An 18,707-nucleotide genomic window follows, 5' to 3' on the forward strand; every position below is an offset into this window, starting at 1 on the left:
ATAAATCTTGGTCGCAACTGTCGTCAAGAAAAGGCGATTCAGTTGGCTTAGCCTTGTCTCCTGAGAGCCTTAATCAAGCTTGCCTCTTTTACAACACATCAGGTTCGCGCCGCCCAGGACGACCACTGCTGACAATTCGTCGGCAGTTCTCGTCAGAACTTCGGGACGCGGATCTGAAAAGCCTGGAGACAGTTTGTGGACTCCATATGCTCCACCTAGGGAGCGGATATGGTTTAATAATATATATATATATATATATATATATATATATATATATATATATATATATATATATATATATATATATATATATATATATATATATATATATATATATATATATATATATATATATATATATATATATATATATATATATATGCGTTACAAGATTCTCTGTGCATACATTACTTAATTTTTTCAAATTTTGGATTAGGTCAGTTAACCTTAAACTTACAATGTGTTAATTTAAAAAAATATGTATTTAATAGATCCAGTTTTCACTTTTTCGGCCAGTATTTAATTCATATGTGTAATGCATGAAACCGTTATCATTTCGTCGGAATCCCTTTTCATCGATAACTTCACTCGCGGGATTATTTCTTGATGTGTTAAAAAAATCTCAGATAAAACTTCTTGATGCCTTTATGTTTAATGGTATTTTCCCAGACTCGACTTAATAAATTAAACGTTTCGGAATATCTATTATAATATTTAATTATCAATGTAAATAGTCTCAAATCATGAAAAATAGTGTAATTATTGATTCTCTTGTTGTGTTTCATATGTATGTAGAAATATAAAAAGTTTTTTTTTAATCGATCAATTCCGTTTGTGATTAAAATACAAAGTTTTTAACCTCTTCTGTGATATAAACGCGAATGGAATAAGACTCTTAATGAATTTAGCCGTAGTGATGTATTTTTTTTCTTTAATTCAATGAAATTGAGATTGAAAATTGGAATCGAAAATATGTTAAAGTCATTTTGTGTTTATTTATTTATGTAAGTAAGTATTCAAATAAAAATGCACCGCGATAATATTGCACGATGAAGTTTGAGTAGCCTTTTCAAACTTTCAATGTTTTTAGTGCATTATTAACCCACTTTTACAACACACAACAACATATCTAGTAAAAAAAACTATATATTTGATCAAATAACACGCCAACCCAGCAATTACGAATATTTTCTTTCTGATGTTTATCTTCTTCAATTAGACTCATTAGCTATCACTCACCGAGATTTTAGTATACCGGTTTCGAAACGTACCCGTCTCTTCATGAAGACAATCGTATCACTCACACAAACTGTTAATCACATGCGTTATTAGTGTGTCTAAAGATCAACACCCGTTAAAAGTGTTTTAAAACCGGTGGACTTAAATCTCGGTCTGTGATTATACACTAACGTAACTAATATTACCTTAGAATTTTTTACCACAAAGTCAATTATTGAAATATTAACAATGGTATTCGAAGAACAAGAATTAATTTCTTACTTTAGATAAATAAATAAAAAATATATGTTTTTTTAAATATCCACCAATATATTATTATCTAACTCATTATTGAAATTTGTCGGTATTTTTTGGAAAATACTTTAGTTTCAGGTTAGGATAGATCTACTAGCTTTCTTCAATTATGAAATTCATCTGAATATTCAAAAACATTTTTTCTACCTAGGGTGTGTATCACATCAATGCACGAATATGGTTCAGTAGATTTTTGCATGAGTAAAATTATATGGCACAGATTGAAATTTTTACACTCGTTGTTTTGTGTATTAAAATCAAAATAAAATAAAATATTGTATTTGTTTTATATGTCGAACAAAATAAAACAAAAATCTTCGCTGTTTATAAAATCTTATTTTAATGGTAATATTGTTAAATACATATTTAATAAGCTTTACCTGTTTTTTCTTGATTAATAGAAATGTAACTAAAGTTTTCATATTCTCTAACTTGTTAATTATCCACAAAAATAATGTGCTCCATTTGTTTTTGTTATTGTTCATCAACGCCCTAACTCTATTTTTGTTATTTGTTTATTTTATTTAACTTATCGTGTTCATAATTTTTAATTTAAATATTACCTGGTAAATACCACTTTATCTTCAAATCTATTTATTATTTTGAGAAATAAAAATACTTTGTGTTCTGATCCACTCACATTTTTATTAACCAACTAGTTTCGGCAACAACCTGTTGCCCTCTTCGGGGTTACATTTATTACATTAGGGTTACATTAGTATTAAATGTAACCCTGAAGAGGGCAACAGGTTGTTGCCGAAACTAGTTGGTTAATAAAAATGTGAGTGGATCAGAACACAAAGTATTTTTATTTCTCGAAATAATATATCAATATGATCCACAAAGTTAATGCTTTCAATATTCAAAACATCAAATCTATTTATTTATTAAAATTTAAAAACGATAGGTATTACTATAAAGTGTCTACTGAATAAATCAATGATTTTTTTCTGTGAATATGAGTATTGTATCTGTTAAAAAACGGTCAAGGACTGTTTAATATCGTCGATATAATCCGTTTAGTGATGGCTTACTTTATTGAAAAAAGTTATATTATACATTATAACTTGACTATTAAGAACTTGAAGATGTCCTTAAACCAACTAACGGCACAGTTAGAGCATGAAATATTTTGAGAATACTAACTAATTTCCAACATTCATATTAATAGAGGCTGTTAATTTATCGCTTACACTAATCTACTCCATCGGGCACTTCATACCCAACCAAAACACACGACTAGAACACTATCCTTGCCTCTTCCTAAAGCGTTTTCTAACTCTTCAGATTATATGGATGAAGCTCTCCAGGAAGTTGCATCGGACGACCCTGAAGCGGCTCCCCCGGGACGCTCGGAGGACGACGGAGGAATCGTATTCACTGCCAAAACTGCGTGTAAGTTACCCTTAGTACAATAATAATATTTGCAACACTGTACAAACCATTCGACTCTCAACACACATAAATTAAAACATTCAACATTTATTTATGTGTTTTAGTTTGAAGGGAGTATTAATCTTTGAGAAGTGAGATGAAATCATTACTAATTACTTTTATTTTTGCCTGGTTTCCACGCATCTTGTAATTTTGCAATCCATTTTGAATCGCCATGTCAAATGTACATAACGTTCAGACTAAAAAAAGAAAGTAACTCTTACTATTTCAGTTACCCAATTTTTATTATATTCGTTACCTACTTTTATTTGGTTTAAACATATTTATATCCAGCTTAGTTTTTAATCTTAAATATTAGGAGCTAGAAATACTCAATACGCAACAAAATTCATGCACTAATTTACTTGATCAGCTTTAAATGATCGATAATAATTTCCTTAAACCATATTTTTTTAAAGTCATTGTTTAATATGTTCTATTTAGATGTCTAATTTAGACGCTGATATCGTTTTTATGGGTGTTATGTGGCATGTTTCAATGTCGCCTTTGATCCCCATTACCTATAATATAATTTGAGCTTTTATTTAATGCCAGATATATGATGGCCACTGCAATAGAATTTAAAACGCGAACAAGGCATATTGCATTCATAACCCATAAAACACTATCACCTTGTTCAGTTTTAAATTTAATATATTTGTCATTGAAAATCCTTTATATAAAAACAGAGAACAGAGTTATAAGTAACAAAAAGTCTTTGCCATCGACAGCTTTACCGAACAATATAAAAAACACTTAAACAGTAAGTGCTATAATATATACTTGTTCATTAATCAATGCTAACTTAATAGATTTTAATTGAAAACGCCATATTTATTGGGTTTTTCGCTTAATCTCCTCATTAAAATGTATACATAGATCAATCTAGACAACATTGGGAAGAGTCCAATCAGCATCGAGAAGCATATTACGCCAACATTCCATGGTACAAACCATGGTACTGGAACTTATCTTTGTCTATGTCACCTAAGGTCTGGGCACTGCTCACTGCCTGTGCATCTCTATAAGATAAGGTGCATTACATCACCATATTGCGAATGTGGACAAGATATAGGGTATGCAAACCATACGTTCTTTCAGTGTCCGCTCACAACAGAGAAGGAGAACTTTCTAAATAGCTTGAACACGGGCAGGAATCCAACTCCCCACCCAAGTATCCACCCTTCTTTCTGAACCTAATTCTAGAATTGCGGTAATAATTTCTAAAATGATAAATTGTATAAATTGTTATTATAATTTTTTTGTTTGTAAATAAAAATAATACTTGACACTGGCAGAAACATCCTTTCACTGGGTGACTGCCAAATAAATCATTTTAAAAAAGTCTATGAATTAGTATTTTAAAAGTGATGTGGGTTGTATGAGTATTTGATTTTATTCGAGATTGATTAGATTTGTTTCGTAAATGTTCATATTTGCAATGATATAGTAGATGGGTAGTTTTGACCTCACCACATGTGATATTTTTCTGACTCATTGAATGTGGAAACCCGGCTTTACTGTCATGAGTTTTAGTTTGGTATTGATTTGTTTTCATTTGCTCCTAACGAGTATGTGGGTAATGTTTTTTTCACATTGATTTGTTTACATGTTGCATTGAACGAGGTTTTGATTTGCTCTAGTCTTGAGCAAGTTGGCTTACTGATTGTTAGATTTGCAACCAAGTTATATATTTTTTTAAACATAATTCATGAATTGTTGGAGGTTGATTGAAATTATCTTTTTCATAACAATTATCAGAAATCTTACCGAATTTTCATATGGTTGAAATTAAAAAGATTTTCTATCAATTTTCAATTTAAACTGGCAACTAAAACCAATAATCTAAAATGTATTCAATAAAATATAGGTGTAGGCCATCAAATACACATTTTTTTCAACTTTATAAAATAATACCCAACCTTTGTTATTAACCACTTTTATTTTTGCTACCTTTTTCCAACCAGTTTCGACAGGCATCTTGTCATCGTCAGGGATGGATACGCACTAAACTTAAAACAGATTAAAAACTCCACGCCTCCGTCACTTAATTACCCACTCCTTTATCCAGTTCAACTTTGAATGTTTCTCTGTTTTAAGTTAAGTACGTATTCACGCCTGATTATGACAAAGTGCTTGTCGAAACCGGTAGGAAGAGAGTACTGAGATTAAAAGTGGTTAAAAACAAAGTATGAGTTTTATTTTATAAAGTTTCGAAAATATGGCATCAGCAAAAAACATTAAAGAAAACATATTTTTGGTTATTTTTTTCTTTAAACAACATATTATTTTAATGAAATTGTAAATTGCATAAAATGTGCCACAAATTATCAGTTAAAAACATTCAAGAAAATATATTTTTTTGTTTATTTTTTCTTCTTAAAACATACATAAACACGTAATTTTAAATGTAATTTTAATCGGTGTGATGTTTTGTAAATTTGCAAAAAGCAAGCCAAGCTTAAAAGAATCTCACACTTAGAAGTACAGGACTATATATATAAATATATAAATAATATTGTATTAAAAGCACATCATCCGAAGCACCTCATTTATTGATTTTGTATCAATTTTAGAAACTTGCAATAACTGTAATCAATTCAGCAGATCCACAACTGAAGGGTATTTTATTACGACGTGGAATAAAACCTGCGGCATTAATAACAATTTTGATTATATATTTATTTATTTATTATATTGTGTACTTAGTTATGGTATTCTTATGTTAAGTTATAATGATTTATTTATAATTTTACAATATATTACTATGACATAGGTAAAAAAACAGAGTATCAATGGTGCATATGGCTCAATGTTGGCATGTATACTTTACACTGTGAGAATATTTCTTGAGCGCAGTTTTCTTGTGAACTTCCTGTAATACCGCATGGTTTTGATGACTTTTCCTCTTTCACTACTGTAACTCTTCACACGTTTCTTCATAAGCTCTCTAAAGAGTTTTCTGCTTCTGAAATACCTACTAATAACTTATTTTTATTTAACAGCTTTATTTTTTTCCAATACTAACCTAATGTTACCAAATGCATTCAATTAAAGAAAATATTTGTCGATTAAACTGAGGACTTGTTCTTGAACCACTTTTCTATTCACAAATAATAAATTTTTCCTTTTCTTTTAACTACGTCAAACACTAAAAACAATGAAATTTTTATACGTCATAGTTTAAAAAAAATATGTAACACAAATGACCTTCACAAAACCTTTGGTTTCTTATTAATTCTTCATTTTGTACATCTCGGGTGTTTCAATAATTTATGATTATAAAATTAATAACTGCATGCAAAAATCTTTCTTTCAATAAAAACCTGTAAATATCATTTATATTTATTAAATAAATTATATATTATGTTTTATTAACCCTTTGACTGCTAATGACTACTTCGTGTCACTATCTGTCCCTGAAGCGGAGGACTGATCACCTTTCCTTCATGTGTTATCTATCAAAATGACACTGCATTTATATGATGCAGTGCTTTATCATCACCGGTTGCAGATAAGGGTTTGAAAAAGAAGAATATTTAAATATGTAAAATTATAAATTTTTAACTGATATTTCTGACTTTTCGGGTTTCTGATAACAAAAGAATCTTAATAAATCCATTTTTGACTAATTGCATATTCTTTCTGAGTGTATGATAAATATCCTATTTTCGGTACGACTCGTTATTTAACAGCAGTCAAAAGGTTAAGATACAACAGAAATATTTATATTTGAAAGTGATTTAGAATTGTCGAGAATGTCGCTCGTTGAATTCCAATCTGTCGAACTAATGCATTTGGTAACTGTATGAATTGTTCTGCTTTGTTGTGACTCGTGTCACTCCCGCCGCACGATCTCACGGAGCAGGTTTTATCGAGGACATCAGCCCGACCTCCTCGCACAAAGAGAACAGCAGCTCGCTGATAAATCAGATTGCCAACTTGCCGGGCTTTAACCCGCTGAAAGCGCGCCTGGTCAAGCAATATTCCAAGGCCTCTATGGAAGAGATCCTCCCCACGGCGGTCGAGAAGTCCCTGCCGTGGCGAAGGGACCGCTCCACGTACAACTTCGGTATGTCCGCGACTGCATCCCTCTGCATCTGGAGTACGCAACACCAACATTGCCAATGTTGTATTGTCTTATGTATTCTTTTGCGCATACCTTCTCCTCTCTTTCTAGTTCTATTGGCTCGTAGGGCCAGAACTCGCAAATGTCGCTTATTCCAACGATCGAGCTCTCTAAACTCTAAACAACACAATACCATTGGCCAAAGTCACAGTCATTTGGACGTTCATTAGACCTCACACGAGTCTGACATCCCGAGCCCAAACCACAATACCAGTTCAGTTCAATCCGAAAAATCGGCATTTGTTATAGTAAAAAATACAACACATTCTCCATCTTTTTGACATTTTAACATAGATGAAGAAGAATATGGATGTCTCGTTATTTAAAGGGCTGTCGTAGACTGGTTAAGTGATAACTTTACACACGTGCAACATTCACCATGATTGACAGCCATACTGCTCAATTTTTTTAAACTCCTGGATATATCATTAATCTCATGACACAGTATATATATGTATGTAGGTTCACATGAGCCATATGTACTGTGTCATAAGAATAATGATATATCTAGGAGTTACAAAATTTTTGAATTGTGTGATTGTCAATCATGGGTAGAATGGTGAATGTTACATGTGTGTAAAGTGATCACTTACCCAGACTTCCATATTCTTCATCATCTATGTTGAGATGGCAAAAAATATCTAAAAATAAATCCTAAATGGAGAAAACCCAGAGTTGTGATCAAGTATTTGGACACACTCAAAATGTTGTGAGCAATACTTTTTGTACCCAACATTGAAAAATGGAAAATAATGTAATTGAGTGAAATGAAATAAAAATGATAAGCAAACATATCAGGCAATGCCTATCCTTTGTGGTAAAATCTATCCATTTTAAATACGGTGTTTGAAAATGATGCGGAATCCATCAAAACACGTGTCGAAGTAAATTTTAAGACATAGTGATATTTACTAATGTCTTTCCTCACTACATGTGTTAGACACCTGATATAAATATGTAATACAACATATTTGTGAACAGAACGCACAAAAAATCTGCACTATATATGCAACAAATATGTATGCAGTGATGATATTGACATTCATTTCTAGAATTTAGCATTCTACCAATATGTTATTACTTGCAAATAAGCATAGCTTTGCATGGCTAGAGTACTTTGGCCATTTTATGAGAGGAGATATTACAATGCATTACAAGGCAAAATGGAAGATAAACATAGCGTGGGAAGAAAACATATCCTGGTTTAAAAACTTGATATAGTGGATCCACTGTAGCACTAAGTAGCTGTTTAGAGTGGCTGCAAACAAAGTAAAAATTTCCATGATAATTTAACTAAACTTACCTTCAGCGTCAAGTGGCACAATAAGATAGATTAGCAGAGATTTTCTTTCAATTACTTAATATTGACCGTTACCTCAGTTTCGGCTCGGGGTATCAGTTTTAGTGGTTTTATTTGGCCAATTCTGAATAGGGGTGGTAAGAATTGATATCAGTGGATGAATTCACTAGTTATAATGTGTATGTGTACTTAAGAAAATGAGATCTTTGCCTAAATAGTATACTCTGTAACATACACCTATACAAATAGGCAAATGAGGAACTACTAACATTTTTTCATACAATACTTTATATGTTGCCAGTATGTACAATAGCGCCTCTACGGAATGCACATCATAATTATATCAGACTGGAATGGTATTGTATTGTTCTAAGGACACACAATTTCAAATGGCTCATCAAGTTTTCCTTATTTTTCTTTGATCCCACTAGAGATAAAGTTCCTCACTGAAATAACACATAAATATTAAAGAAATCAATATACTGCAATTTTTGTATTCAGAAAACAAAAAATTGATGAGCTGTTTATTTGTCATGTTAAAAATGTTTTAAATTTGTGGGCTAACTCGTTTATAAGTTACATTTGTGAATTCTGCACTTAAAAAATGCATCGTAAGCTGTTATGAAATAGTATTGAATTTAAAGATAGTTCCTGAAATATAAATAATTTTTAAAATAAATTATGCCATCTTTGTAAAATGTTACTAAAATTAAATTAGACCTTTTTATTCATATGTAAATTATAGAGTCTTGAGACTTAACACTTTGCCACGGTTGATTGATGCATTAACTAGATAAAGGACATTTTGAATATGTTTTTTCTTTAGAAATCTTAATATACACATCGACACAGGAATGTGGAATGGTCGGGATGAATTTCTGACAAATTGATATCAAAACAATCAAATAAAATATTTAGTTTATTCAACAACAAAAAAATACAGGTAAATGCATTAAAGACCAGGCACTCAAGTTTTTTTGTTTATTTAAGACCTAAATTTTTAATGACAATTATTATATTGTCATTAAAATATAATAGATTAATAAATATTGGGCATGAAAATATCTGCACACACAGAATAATAATTATCCGCCAATGTCTTGAAACCTTTTCTTCCCGACTATGCTTTTATACTATATATTATAGGATGCTCATTGTTACTTAGGGCTTCCGCACACCAATCTTTCTAAAGACTTTCTTCACTGTCATGATTAATATTATCTAAACTTTATATACATGTGAAATACATTTGTCATTCAACCACATTACACACAGATAAAAAAAAAACAGCTTATTTTAAAACAAGGTTTTACATTAATACATACAAAACTAAAAATAAAATGATTTTAATAAAATATTCTTATGGTTTCGCTTTGCTTTTCGTTTGAATGTAAAAATTGTAATCAAAGCAACTATACGCCATCTTTTGAAGTCTGCATGCTAATTTTGATATTATTTTTTTTTAAAACAAGGTTTGAAATCAATAATCGGCACAATTTGGTTTGAGCCAACGCTGTGTCATATTATATGTTTTTTTTTTCATAATGATGTTCTTTGTATAAAATTCATAATTTAACTCAAATTCAGCTTTCTCCAAATTTCAGAATTCTCAGTATTACATTATCTTTGTCTCGCTATTAGACATAATAGTCAAACCTAGTATACATTAGTTTGTATTTTGTACAAACATTAGTTAATAGTTTGTATTTTCGCCTGTTGAAGAGAACATCTGTTGTTGTCGAAACTAGTTGTGTTTATATTAATTAACTCAAAAGTGGTCTTATACAAGTATTTTTTATGTTTAAATCATCATATTATTCTACAAAGTTAATGTAAAATCAATAAAGCAATAAAATAACCACAATTACATGAAATACTTTATTCAAAATACACATACACATATCAAAACAACCCAAAACAAAATCAGGCTTAGCCAAAAATAATCAATGCATCTAAATGCCGTATTATAAACGATCAATCATGTATGTTTTTATTTTTATTTATGTTGTAAATATATCAGTCTTTATACATATTTGGAATAAATAATCTATGTACCTGTATTATTTAATGAAATATCTGTATAATTAATTGTATACTTTAATAATTTATGTATTTTTCAGTATAATTATAATTTTGGCTTTGGATATGATTATGAAATGTTTCGCTTCTTATCGTGTTTATTTTTTATAGCACAAATTTCATCTCATTTGCACGTGCACGAAGTCCGCATGGTATAAAAAGTTATTTTTATAAAATGTTTTGCTATTATTTTTTATTAAGGAATTTTCTCTTCAGTATGTATAATAATGTCTCCATTGCAGTGCCTCAAGAAGATATTTTAGAGGAAGATGAAAGAAGATTATCCAAAGCGTCCGAAGGTCAGTTTGAAATGTGTTCTATCAATATTTATTAAAATGAACCATTTGCATTCAGAAGGAATATCGGATTAGCATACTCTGCTCACAAAAAGATTTTAAATATTCTCTTGCATACATATTTTTTATAAACTTGGCACCAATGCCGTTAAAACCCGTCTCTACTCAAAATACAAAACACGGGGAGCTCAAAAGATGCTATGGACATGTGAACTGAATGGATAACGAGAGAATGACTAAGAAAGTTAATTTGGCAAATGTGAACGGGAGAACAGAACGAGGATGGCCAAAAAAGACAAAAAAGACCAGATCAACCAGAACCTAAAATCAGGTGGTGGCAAAAGTCTACTTAATTGTAGGGCATGTATGACTAGATGTATGGACGTGAAGAAAGCTAGGAGTGAATGTCAGGACGGAAAAGTGTGGCATTTTATCCTCTCTGCCTACCTCTGCAGAGAAACGGCTTGATGGTAGTAGTAGTAGGAGTCAAATTCCGCGGTAAAAGTAACATGCGTGGTATGTCTCAAGACGGTAACTTGCGATTCAAACAAATAATACATCACTAATTATTTATTTTTCATGCCATTTAAATAAAGATGGTTTAATTCCTTAGATTTCACTTATTTATTTGGTTATTTTAATTAGAATACTACTGATTATCTTGTGAGTTTGCATTAATTTATTTTCCATAAAAAAATAATAAGAATATATGTATTTAGTAATATTTTTAAGATTAATTGTAGCCGAACATAGATCTATATTTAGTATATATTATGTGTCTTCCATTCCGATGAATGCATACCGTCTGACTGCAAAGCCATATTACAAGAACATCTGGCCTTATAAAAGATACATGTTTTTGCGATAATCTCATGAACCGGATTAGCGTTCCAAAAACCATTCCGAAACCTGGTTTTGCTACCAAACAAACATATTCTAACCCTCCAATTTCAATCGCAAGTAAAATGGAATGATTAAATTTCGTATTTTATTTAGATCGCTATACACCTCACGATCCAACAAGGGTCAGTACCCCGACTGCAACGGAAACCATGTTGCCTTGGAAGAGGGAAGACGAAGGAATTGCCGGATTGAAACAGAGCGAATTCCCGTCCTGGGCATCAAATAAGGAATACTTGGCTTACAATTCTCCATCGGCTACATTCCTCGGTAAGTACTACATTATTAAAAGTACTTTTAATCATAAACATCAAACCTAAGTAACCTATGAAAGTCCGTACAAGAGTGGGCGAAACGTTAGTAAATGTATATATTTTTTTACAAAGTTTAACGCTATTTTTTTATTATTATTACTGTTAATTTATCAATATTAATGTTTTAATTAATTATCATCGAAGGTTTCTTATCCACACCTCTTAATGGGAGGTTTTGTTTCCTAACAAACCTGCACAGTAGAGAGAGATACCAGCAAAAAGTGTGTTTCAAAAAACTAAAGACAGTTTTTTGTTTAAAACTCAGCATTCAAATCTTTCATTCTTTATGCATTAAAAAAATATATCATTAACGAAGGTTTTTTTAAAAAAATGCTTAGTGGATAATTACCACATAATGATTTAACTGGGTAAAGTCTATAGAAGCGCGTACTATTTTATTTTCTCAATAATAAATTTTCTTACTACGTTTCAAAACAGAGAAGCCAAATGTTTCTCTATAAATTGTTATTAACTAAGGTTTGTAATCCGTTATTCCAATAAAACACTTCAACATATGTACATTTTCGCAAAATAATCTTTATTTCAATCAATGTGATTTCTTTATTTTAGTATAATTCAAAATATACGCTTTTTTAAATAAAATCAGAGAACAAACCTAGAGGCTTAAAATATCTTTTAACATTTTAAATATTTTTGAAGCGAATACACTGAACTCCCTTTTATACAATTCCTAAATAACACAGTGCTAAAAAAGAGACAAAAAACATTCATTTACATACATGTGTGACAGTAATTTAAAATTTCCTACATCCCTCACATATTCTAATTACTAAGAACTATGCGCTGAGAGGTATGCGGAAAGGAGCTAGGGCAAAGACTTGATTTTTAAAATAAAATTTAAATACAATAACCCATGTTGAATTTATTTTTTTATATCCTGAATTGATTTTTATACAAGGAAAAAAAATGTTCACTTTAAAAAATGTTGCAGTATACATTTTTACACATTTTTATTTTCACTGTATCATGTGAAACATATAAATTGGGAGTTCAGTGTATATTATATGTTACGAAAGTTTGTAACTTTTGAACTGATGGTATTTAACATTTTTATAAGGGCTATTTTGTCATATAATATTATTGGACATAACAGTGATATAATTCTATTGCACCTAAAAAATCATTACACTGTCGTATGATAAAGTAGAAATAGAATCATTCAAATTATCAAACCATACCCTATTTTCTCTTCTCTTCAAAATATACTTATTTATTTGTATTTTCCCACTGTCCATTAGTAGTAACCACCATACTATGTATTTGAATTGTTAAATTAAAAACACTTCACCCTGTAAGAGGTAGAGATACCATATTTGTTTGTCTAGGCCTTTAATTTTTGTGAGTTGCACATTAAGCAGCTGTCACTCTGAATTACAATTATTTAGCACCTTTAGCTATTGCGACCATTTCTCACTTAATAACCATCTTATTTGAACACTATGGCAACTCTCAACGTCCCACCATCAAGGCTTAATATTTTGAAATGTGTCACACAATTTCCCTTAGTCTTGATCAAATGGCTTTGTTGGTGATGTCAGGAATGCACTGCTGAATCTACAAGAATGTTTGTAACATTTTGTATGCAAAATTGCAGCTCCATAGCTTACATTCAACGTTTACTTGGTTTTTCAGAATAACAATTTAATACACACTATTACCCAAGTGTTTAATTTGTTAACATACGCGTGTGCTTAGTTTGTTTACATTTACTTATAGCATATTATGAGTGTGTCTGACCCATCATGACGTATGGAATCGAAAGTAGAGTGGACACCGTTGGCACAAAAAACGCCCTTAGAGTGTCAGAAATGAAGACTTTAAGAAGCATATCAGGCAAGAGTCTTCGAGATAGAATAAGAAACGCCAGGATCAGGGAAATATGCGAGATCGAAGATGTCGTTAGGTGGGGAAGGCAACGAAGAAGACAATGATATGCGCATGTGAGGAGAATGGAACCATCCAGACTCCCCCACATCGCTCTATACGGCCAACCCCATGGTAGACGACTTCCGGGCAGACCGCCAAAGAGATGGGTCAATAGCTGGGAATCGACATTGCAGGAGGCTAATCCCTCTTAAAAACAGGCCACAAGGCCTACAACAAGATGAAGAAGAAGATATTATGAGTAATTTGGTAGAAACACTCACTAATTGAGATGATTTTTCTTGGACCCTATTGATAGTATATTAAAGTAATAAATTCAGTGTAAACTACACCCTCAGTGGTATTACACAGAGTGAACAATGGATGATAAGGAGAGTGTTTTTAAATTACACCCTTCTATCAACGTTATATACAAGTATTTTGTCAAACAGTGTTGATCTAACAAGTTCTTATTTGGATGTTTATATAGAATCGAAATAGGGCATGGCGTGGTAAGTTTAAACACTTCATTCACAAGCATGATTCCTATATTAGTATCATATTCGAGTCAACTCTGATTGGGTTAGGTCTAGCTGCGTTAATATCGAACAAAACAGATTCAGGATTGTAGTACAAGTTATTAATTTGCCAACAGTTTTAATTTGAGGGGTAATAAGCGAAGACAACATTTTTTTTTAAATTTACAGAACAATGTAAAGTGTAGTGTAAAACATTTGAGAAGTAATTTAATCACTCTTTCGTATAAAAAATTACATTTGTGTGCATAAGAAGCAAAAACAGCAAAGAATCATGTAATGTATTTATGAGATAGCTTATTGTGTATAAAAGCACCCAACAAAGGCTGTATGCCTATAATCCAATGATGTAAAGTTTACATTTGTGTGCATTAGAAGCAAAAACAACAAAGAACCACGTAATGTACTTACGAGATTAATGTGTATTTAGGGACACCAACAAAGTCTGTATGCCCATAATCCAATGATTTACAGCTTATTAAGTGAGGAATGGCTATGTTCAATTTGAAGATGACTGATCTAACACTAGCGTGCACGGCATGCTCCATGTATTAACTGCACCGTCGTGTTCTCACTTCTGCTTTTGGTTTCCCCTCGGATTGCGCATGATTAGGCGGCATTGCGCAACCTAAACAGGCCAAGTCAATAATAGGTCTGTTCCGGCGGGAGAGCTGCAGCTCGGCCGGCGGGGGCGCGGGAGGCGCGGCGGGTCCCTCGGGCTCCGAGGGCAGCCTGCACGGGGAGGCTGCGCCGCACCGCGCCCCACTGGTCAGCACGCGTAGCTACAGTGTGACGGGCCCCTCGGTGGTGCTCATGGAGGAGATGGGGCATTCCGACCCGCTGGGCGTGGCCAGTCGACCCGCCAGCATCATGCAGGGGCCCCACCGGGGGCAGACCAGGCGGGGGTCCATGCTAGAACTGACCGGGTGAGTAGTGGATAGCATAGCCGATGCCGCCTGCGCTTTCATCTCAACGAACAAGAAATGATTCATATATTTTATATATTAAAAGCATTTTTTACTTTGTGGTGTGGTAATATAACACTCTCCTTATCATTCATCATTCACGTTGTGTAATACCACTTTAATTAAAGTGGTATTACACAAAGTGAACGATGAATGATAAGGACAGTGTTAAGAAATGATTCATTTATAATAAATTAAGTCATACATATAACAAAAACATTTGAGTGAGTATCAGTAATCGTTTAATCTTTATGATTAAAGTTACTACAAAGTTTAAATACCTGGGTGTGGACCTGTGTGATAAAACGGATCTGCGATGCGAAGTGATGGGGCAAGTAAACAAGGCTGCAGCCATCTTAGGATGCCTGAAAAATTCTATTTGGAAAATTCCTGAGATCGGCATCAAAATCAAGATTTACAAAACTTGTGTCCGACTTGTCATGACGTATGGGATCGAAAGTAGAGCAGACACCGTTGGCACAAAAAACGCGCTTAGAGAGTCAGAAATGAAGACTCTAAGAAGCATATCAGGCAAGAGTCTTCGAGATAATATAGAATAAGAAATGCCAGGATCAGGGAAATATGCGAGATCGAAGATGTCGTTAAGTTTAGGTTTACAGCGGCAGCCATCTTAGATAACTGAAGAACCTAATGTGTCTGTTCATCTATTACGAGCATCTTTGACAATTCTCTTTTTAGGCAAAAGCACTCAGTTATCAGTAAATTTATGTAATCTTAAAAAAATCAGTGGTGATAATAAATTTCATGATAGTGTGTATGTATTTTATTGTATATTAAATTGTGTTCATAAATGTATAGATATGAAGAACCCCCTTGCATTGGAGATTGTTATATGTGTTTTCCTTTGAAAATAGTTAGCAAACCCTTCCGTAGAAAGATAACCTTTTATAGTAGCATCACAACAGTATTTCATATCCTCTTTTGATGTTTTGCATTTATACTAGGTATTTGTAATCCTATTAAACTTCTTTCTTATTCATCCACTGTCATTCTATTCGTTGGGTACATGTGTAGTTAATTGTCACACATTTTTCAACTGTGCGGTCGTGTTAATATATTTTCAATGTCTCTTTGCAGAGGACTTTCTAGGGACCCAATAATGGAAGAAAAGTGCAGCCAGTCACTGCCAGAAAGTGAGAGAATGAATATAAGAAGAGCGCCGCTGTCAAAATGCACTCCAAAAACCCAAATTCGCAGGCAACAAACCATCGGAACATCTCTCTTGTCCAGTTCTTCAAGTTCTTCCGATGACGATGACAAAGATTGATGTCGGTCTGCAAGGGAATCATTAATTTAGTTAACATCCCGATTTGGAATGGGAAGAACTCAGTTCAGCGAATCCATCCTTAAAATTACATAATTAGATGTGTACTTGTTACTGTAATTCTTGAAATTTTTGGGGCATTTTCAATGTCTCTCTTTCAATAAAAATCTAAATGAAATTCCAACAAACCATGTGAGAGCAATTTAGAAACATTGTGTTTGTGAATTATTGATTAAAATTAATAATCAATTGAATAATAAGAGAACAAAAAAGTGATTAATAATCACAAATAAACTGAAGTCTTTGAAAAAATTTAACTTATATTTTTGTAACAGCAAAGTGAAAAAATCTGCTTTTTATAGTATTTAAATTTATTAATTTAATTTGTGTAACTAGTATACTCCTAATATGTACCCTTGAGTATAAATTTGTTAATTGAGGATTTCACGCATTGTTGTTTTTTTTCCTGTCTGTAGATAAACTTTTAATGCAGAAACTTTTGGTCACTTGGACTATGATAATAGGATATTAAATATGTTCCTTTCTGAATTTCTTTTGGTACCTAACGTGTGAATTACTTCACACTTCAGCTATTTACTGATCAAGAAAATATCTGAATTGGTACATACCATGATATATGGTTGAAAGTGCTACATACTATAGTTTCTAACGTTTCGAGTTGATTATTCAGCTAATAAGTAATTAGTAGATACATATTGTCTCCACTGTAACGATCTGTAATAATTTCAGAGTTAAGATAAGAAGGAAATATCTAATTACTCTAATACGATTCAATGTAACTCGAAAGTCACCCATTTAAACAAGTAATGATGGTCTGACTAGAACTTCCTCGACTGGTGCTGTTGTAAAGTATTTTTACTTTTTCTGAGTCTACGTAAACAAATCAAACATTTCCTTAAACAAAGGGAAAAGTGAAAATACTTAGTTAGGTAGTAATCAATTAGATTAATGTTGATTGGTCGGTTGGACGAAAGCAAAATGATTCCTTGCTTAATGAATTGCCTTTACAGAAAGTAATCCAATTAAAATTTGCTTTAACCAATTTAATATAAATTATTTAGTTTAAGAATACTGATAAAACATTATACCACGTCAAGTATATTGCTCCACATTAACTCGACACATTTGTATGGCTCAACAGCTGTAATAACACCGTGGGCTATTTAGTAAAAACATTTTTTATTATTTAAAATTCAAAGTGCAGTTAGAAAATGGTACTTAATGGAATAATTTGCCTCACTGTGTGATTGTATACCAAAATTTTCCTCAATTGAGGCTTTAGGTTAAGGAAAAAAATGGTTATTCAATTTCTGTATCCAATTAAAATAATTCAATGTTTTTGGGTTCGGATCAAACATTTTTTATGGCTTTATGAAAATGGTTATTTTTATATTACATATTTCCATTTTACTTATATTTTGTTACTTAAGACAATGTGTATTATTTCAATATTACTTAATTATTTACTCGTATTTAAATGTACTTACACTCTAGATATATGCTGTTATCAATATTTTTAAGTCACGCTCTATAATTTTTTAGCATATTAAATCATTTTAGAAATTATAACAACCACTTATGTTTTGATTTTCAATAGTATCCACGTTTATACGCTATTTACCACCAAAATGTAGCAGAATTCCTACAGCAGGATTTAGTTGCATATACTTAGTATATAAGAATAAAACTATATCTAGTTTTACAATATTAGGAATGCTGTCCCAACAAATAATGTGGCCGATAAAAGAAAACATAAACAATAACACTATGTGCTTTTTGTTTTTGGCAATTTTCAGCCGTCCTGTGTATTTTTGTACTGGTCTCACATAAGTATGTAGATACATAATGATATGTATGTAGGTCAACAGTTTAAAAAAACATATTTATAAAATAATAGTTAAAAATTTATTTTAAAATGTTTACCCTTACACTTTTAGATGTGTCATTTTTATGTTAAAATTATAAACTCTTTAATTCATCATCAATTTGTCTTTTACTGGTAAAAAAATACACTTACGTATTTCCCAATTC

At 31.8% G+C, this 18,707-nt stretch overlaps 1 protein-coding gene across 10 annotated transcripts in view; it reads left to right on the forward strand.

Moving 5' to 3' along the window:
• The window catches only part of Nhe2 (Na[+]/H[+] hydrogen exchanger 2), a 182,686-nt gene extending 164,435 nt beyond the window's left edge, over positions 1-18,251 (forward strand). For 5 of the 10 annotated variants that reach the window (XM_088267800.1, XM_088267802.1, XM_088267803.1 and 2 more), the window contains 6 exons: positions 2,821-2,928; positions 6,836-7,039; positions 10,718-10,774; positions 11,768-11,941; positions 15,019-15,331; positions 16,469-18,251. In XM_088267800.1, coding sequence (XP_088123926.1) covers positions 2,821-2,928; positions 6,836-7,039; positions 10,718-10,774; positions 11,768-11,941; positions 15,019-15,331; positions 16,469-16,658 — 1,046 coding nt within the window. In that variant the 3' untranslated portion in view covers positions 16,659-18,251. The remainder of the gene's footprint in view (positions 1-2,820; positions 2,929-6,835; positions 7,040-10,717; positions 10,775-11,767; positions 11,942-15,018; positions 15,332-16,468) is intronic. The other 5 variants (XM_088267806.1, XM_088267807.1, XM_088267808.1 and 2 more) reach the window with 3 other exon arrangements.
• The last annotated feature ends 456 nt before the right edge of the window (positions 18,252-18,707 follow it).

Source organism: Brachycentrus maculatus, unplaced genomic scaffold (assembly GCF_059751285.1).
Source record: "Brachycentrus maculatus isolate JH-2025_06_01 unplaced genomic scaffold, ASM5975128v1 h1tg000306l, whole genome shotgun sequence".
Lineage (NCBI taxonomy): Eukaryota > Metazoa > Arthropoda > Insecta > Trichoptera > Brachycentridae > Brachycentrus > Brachycentrus maculatus.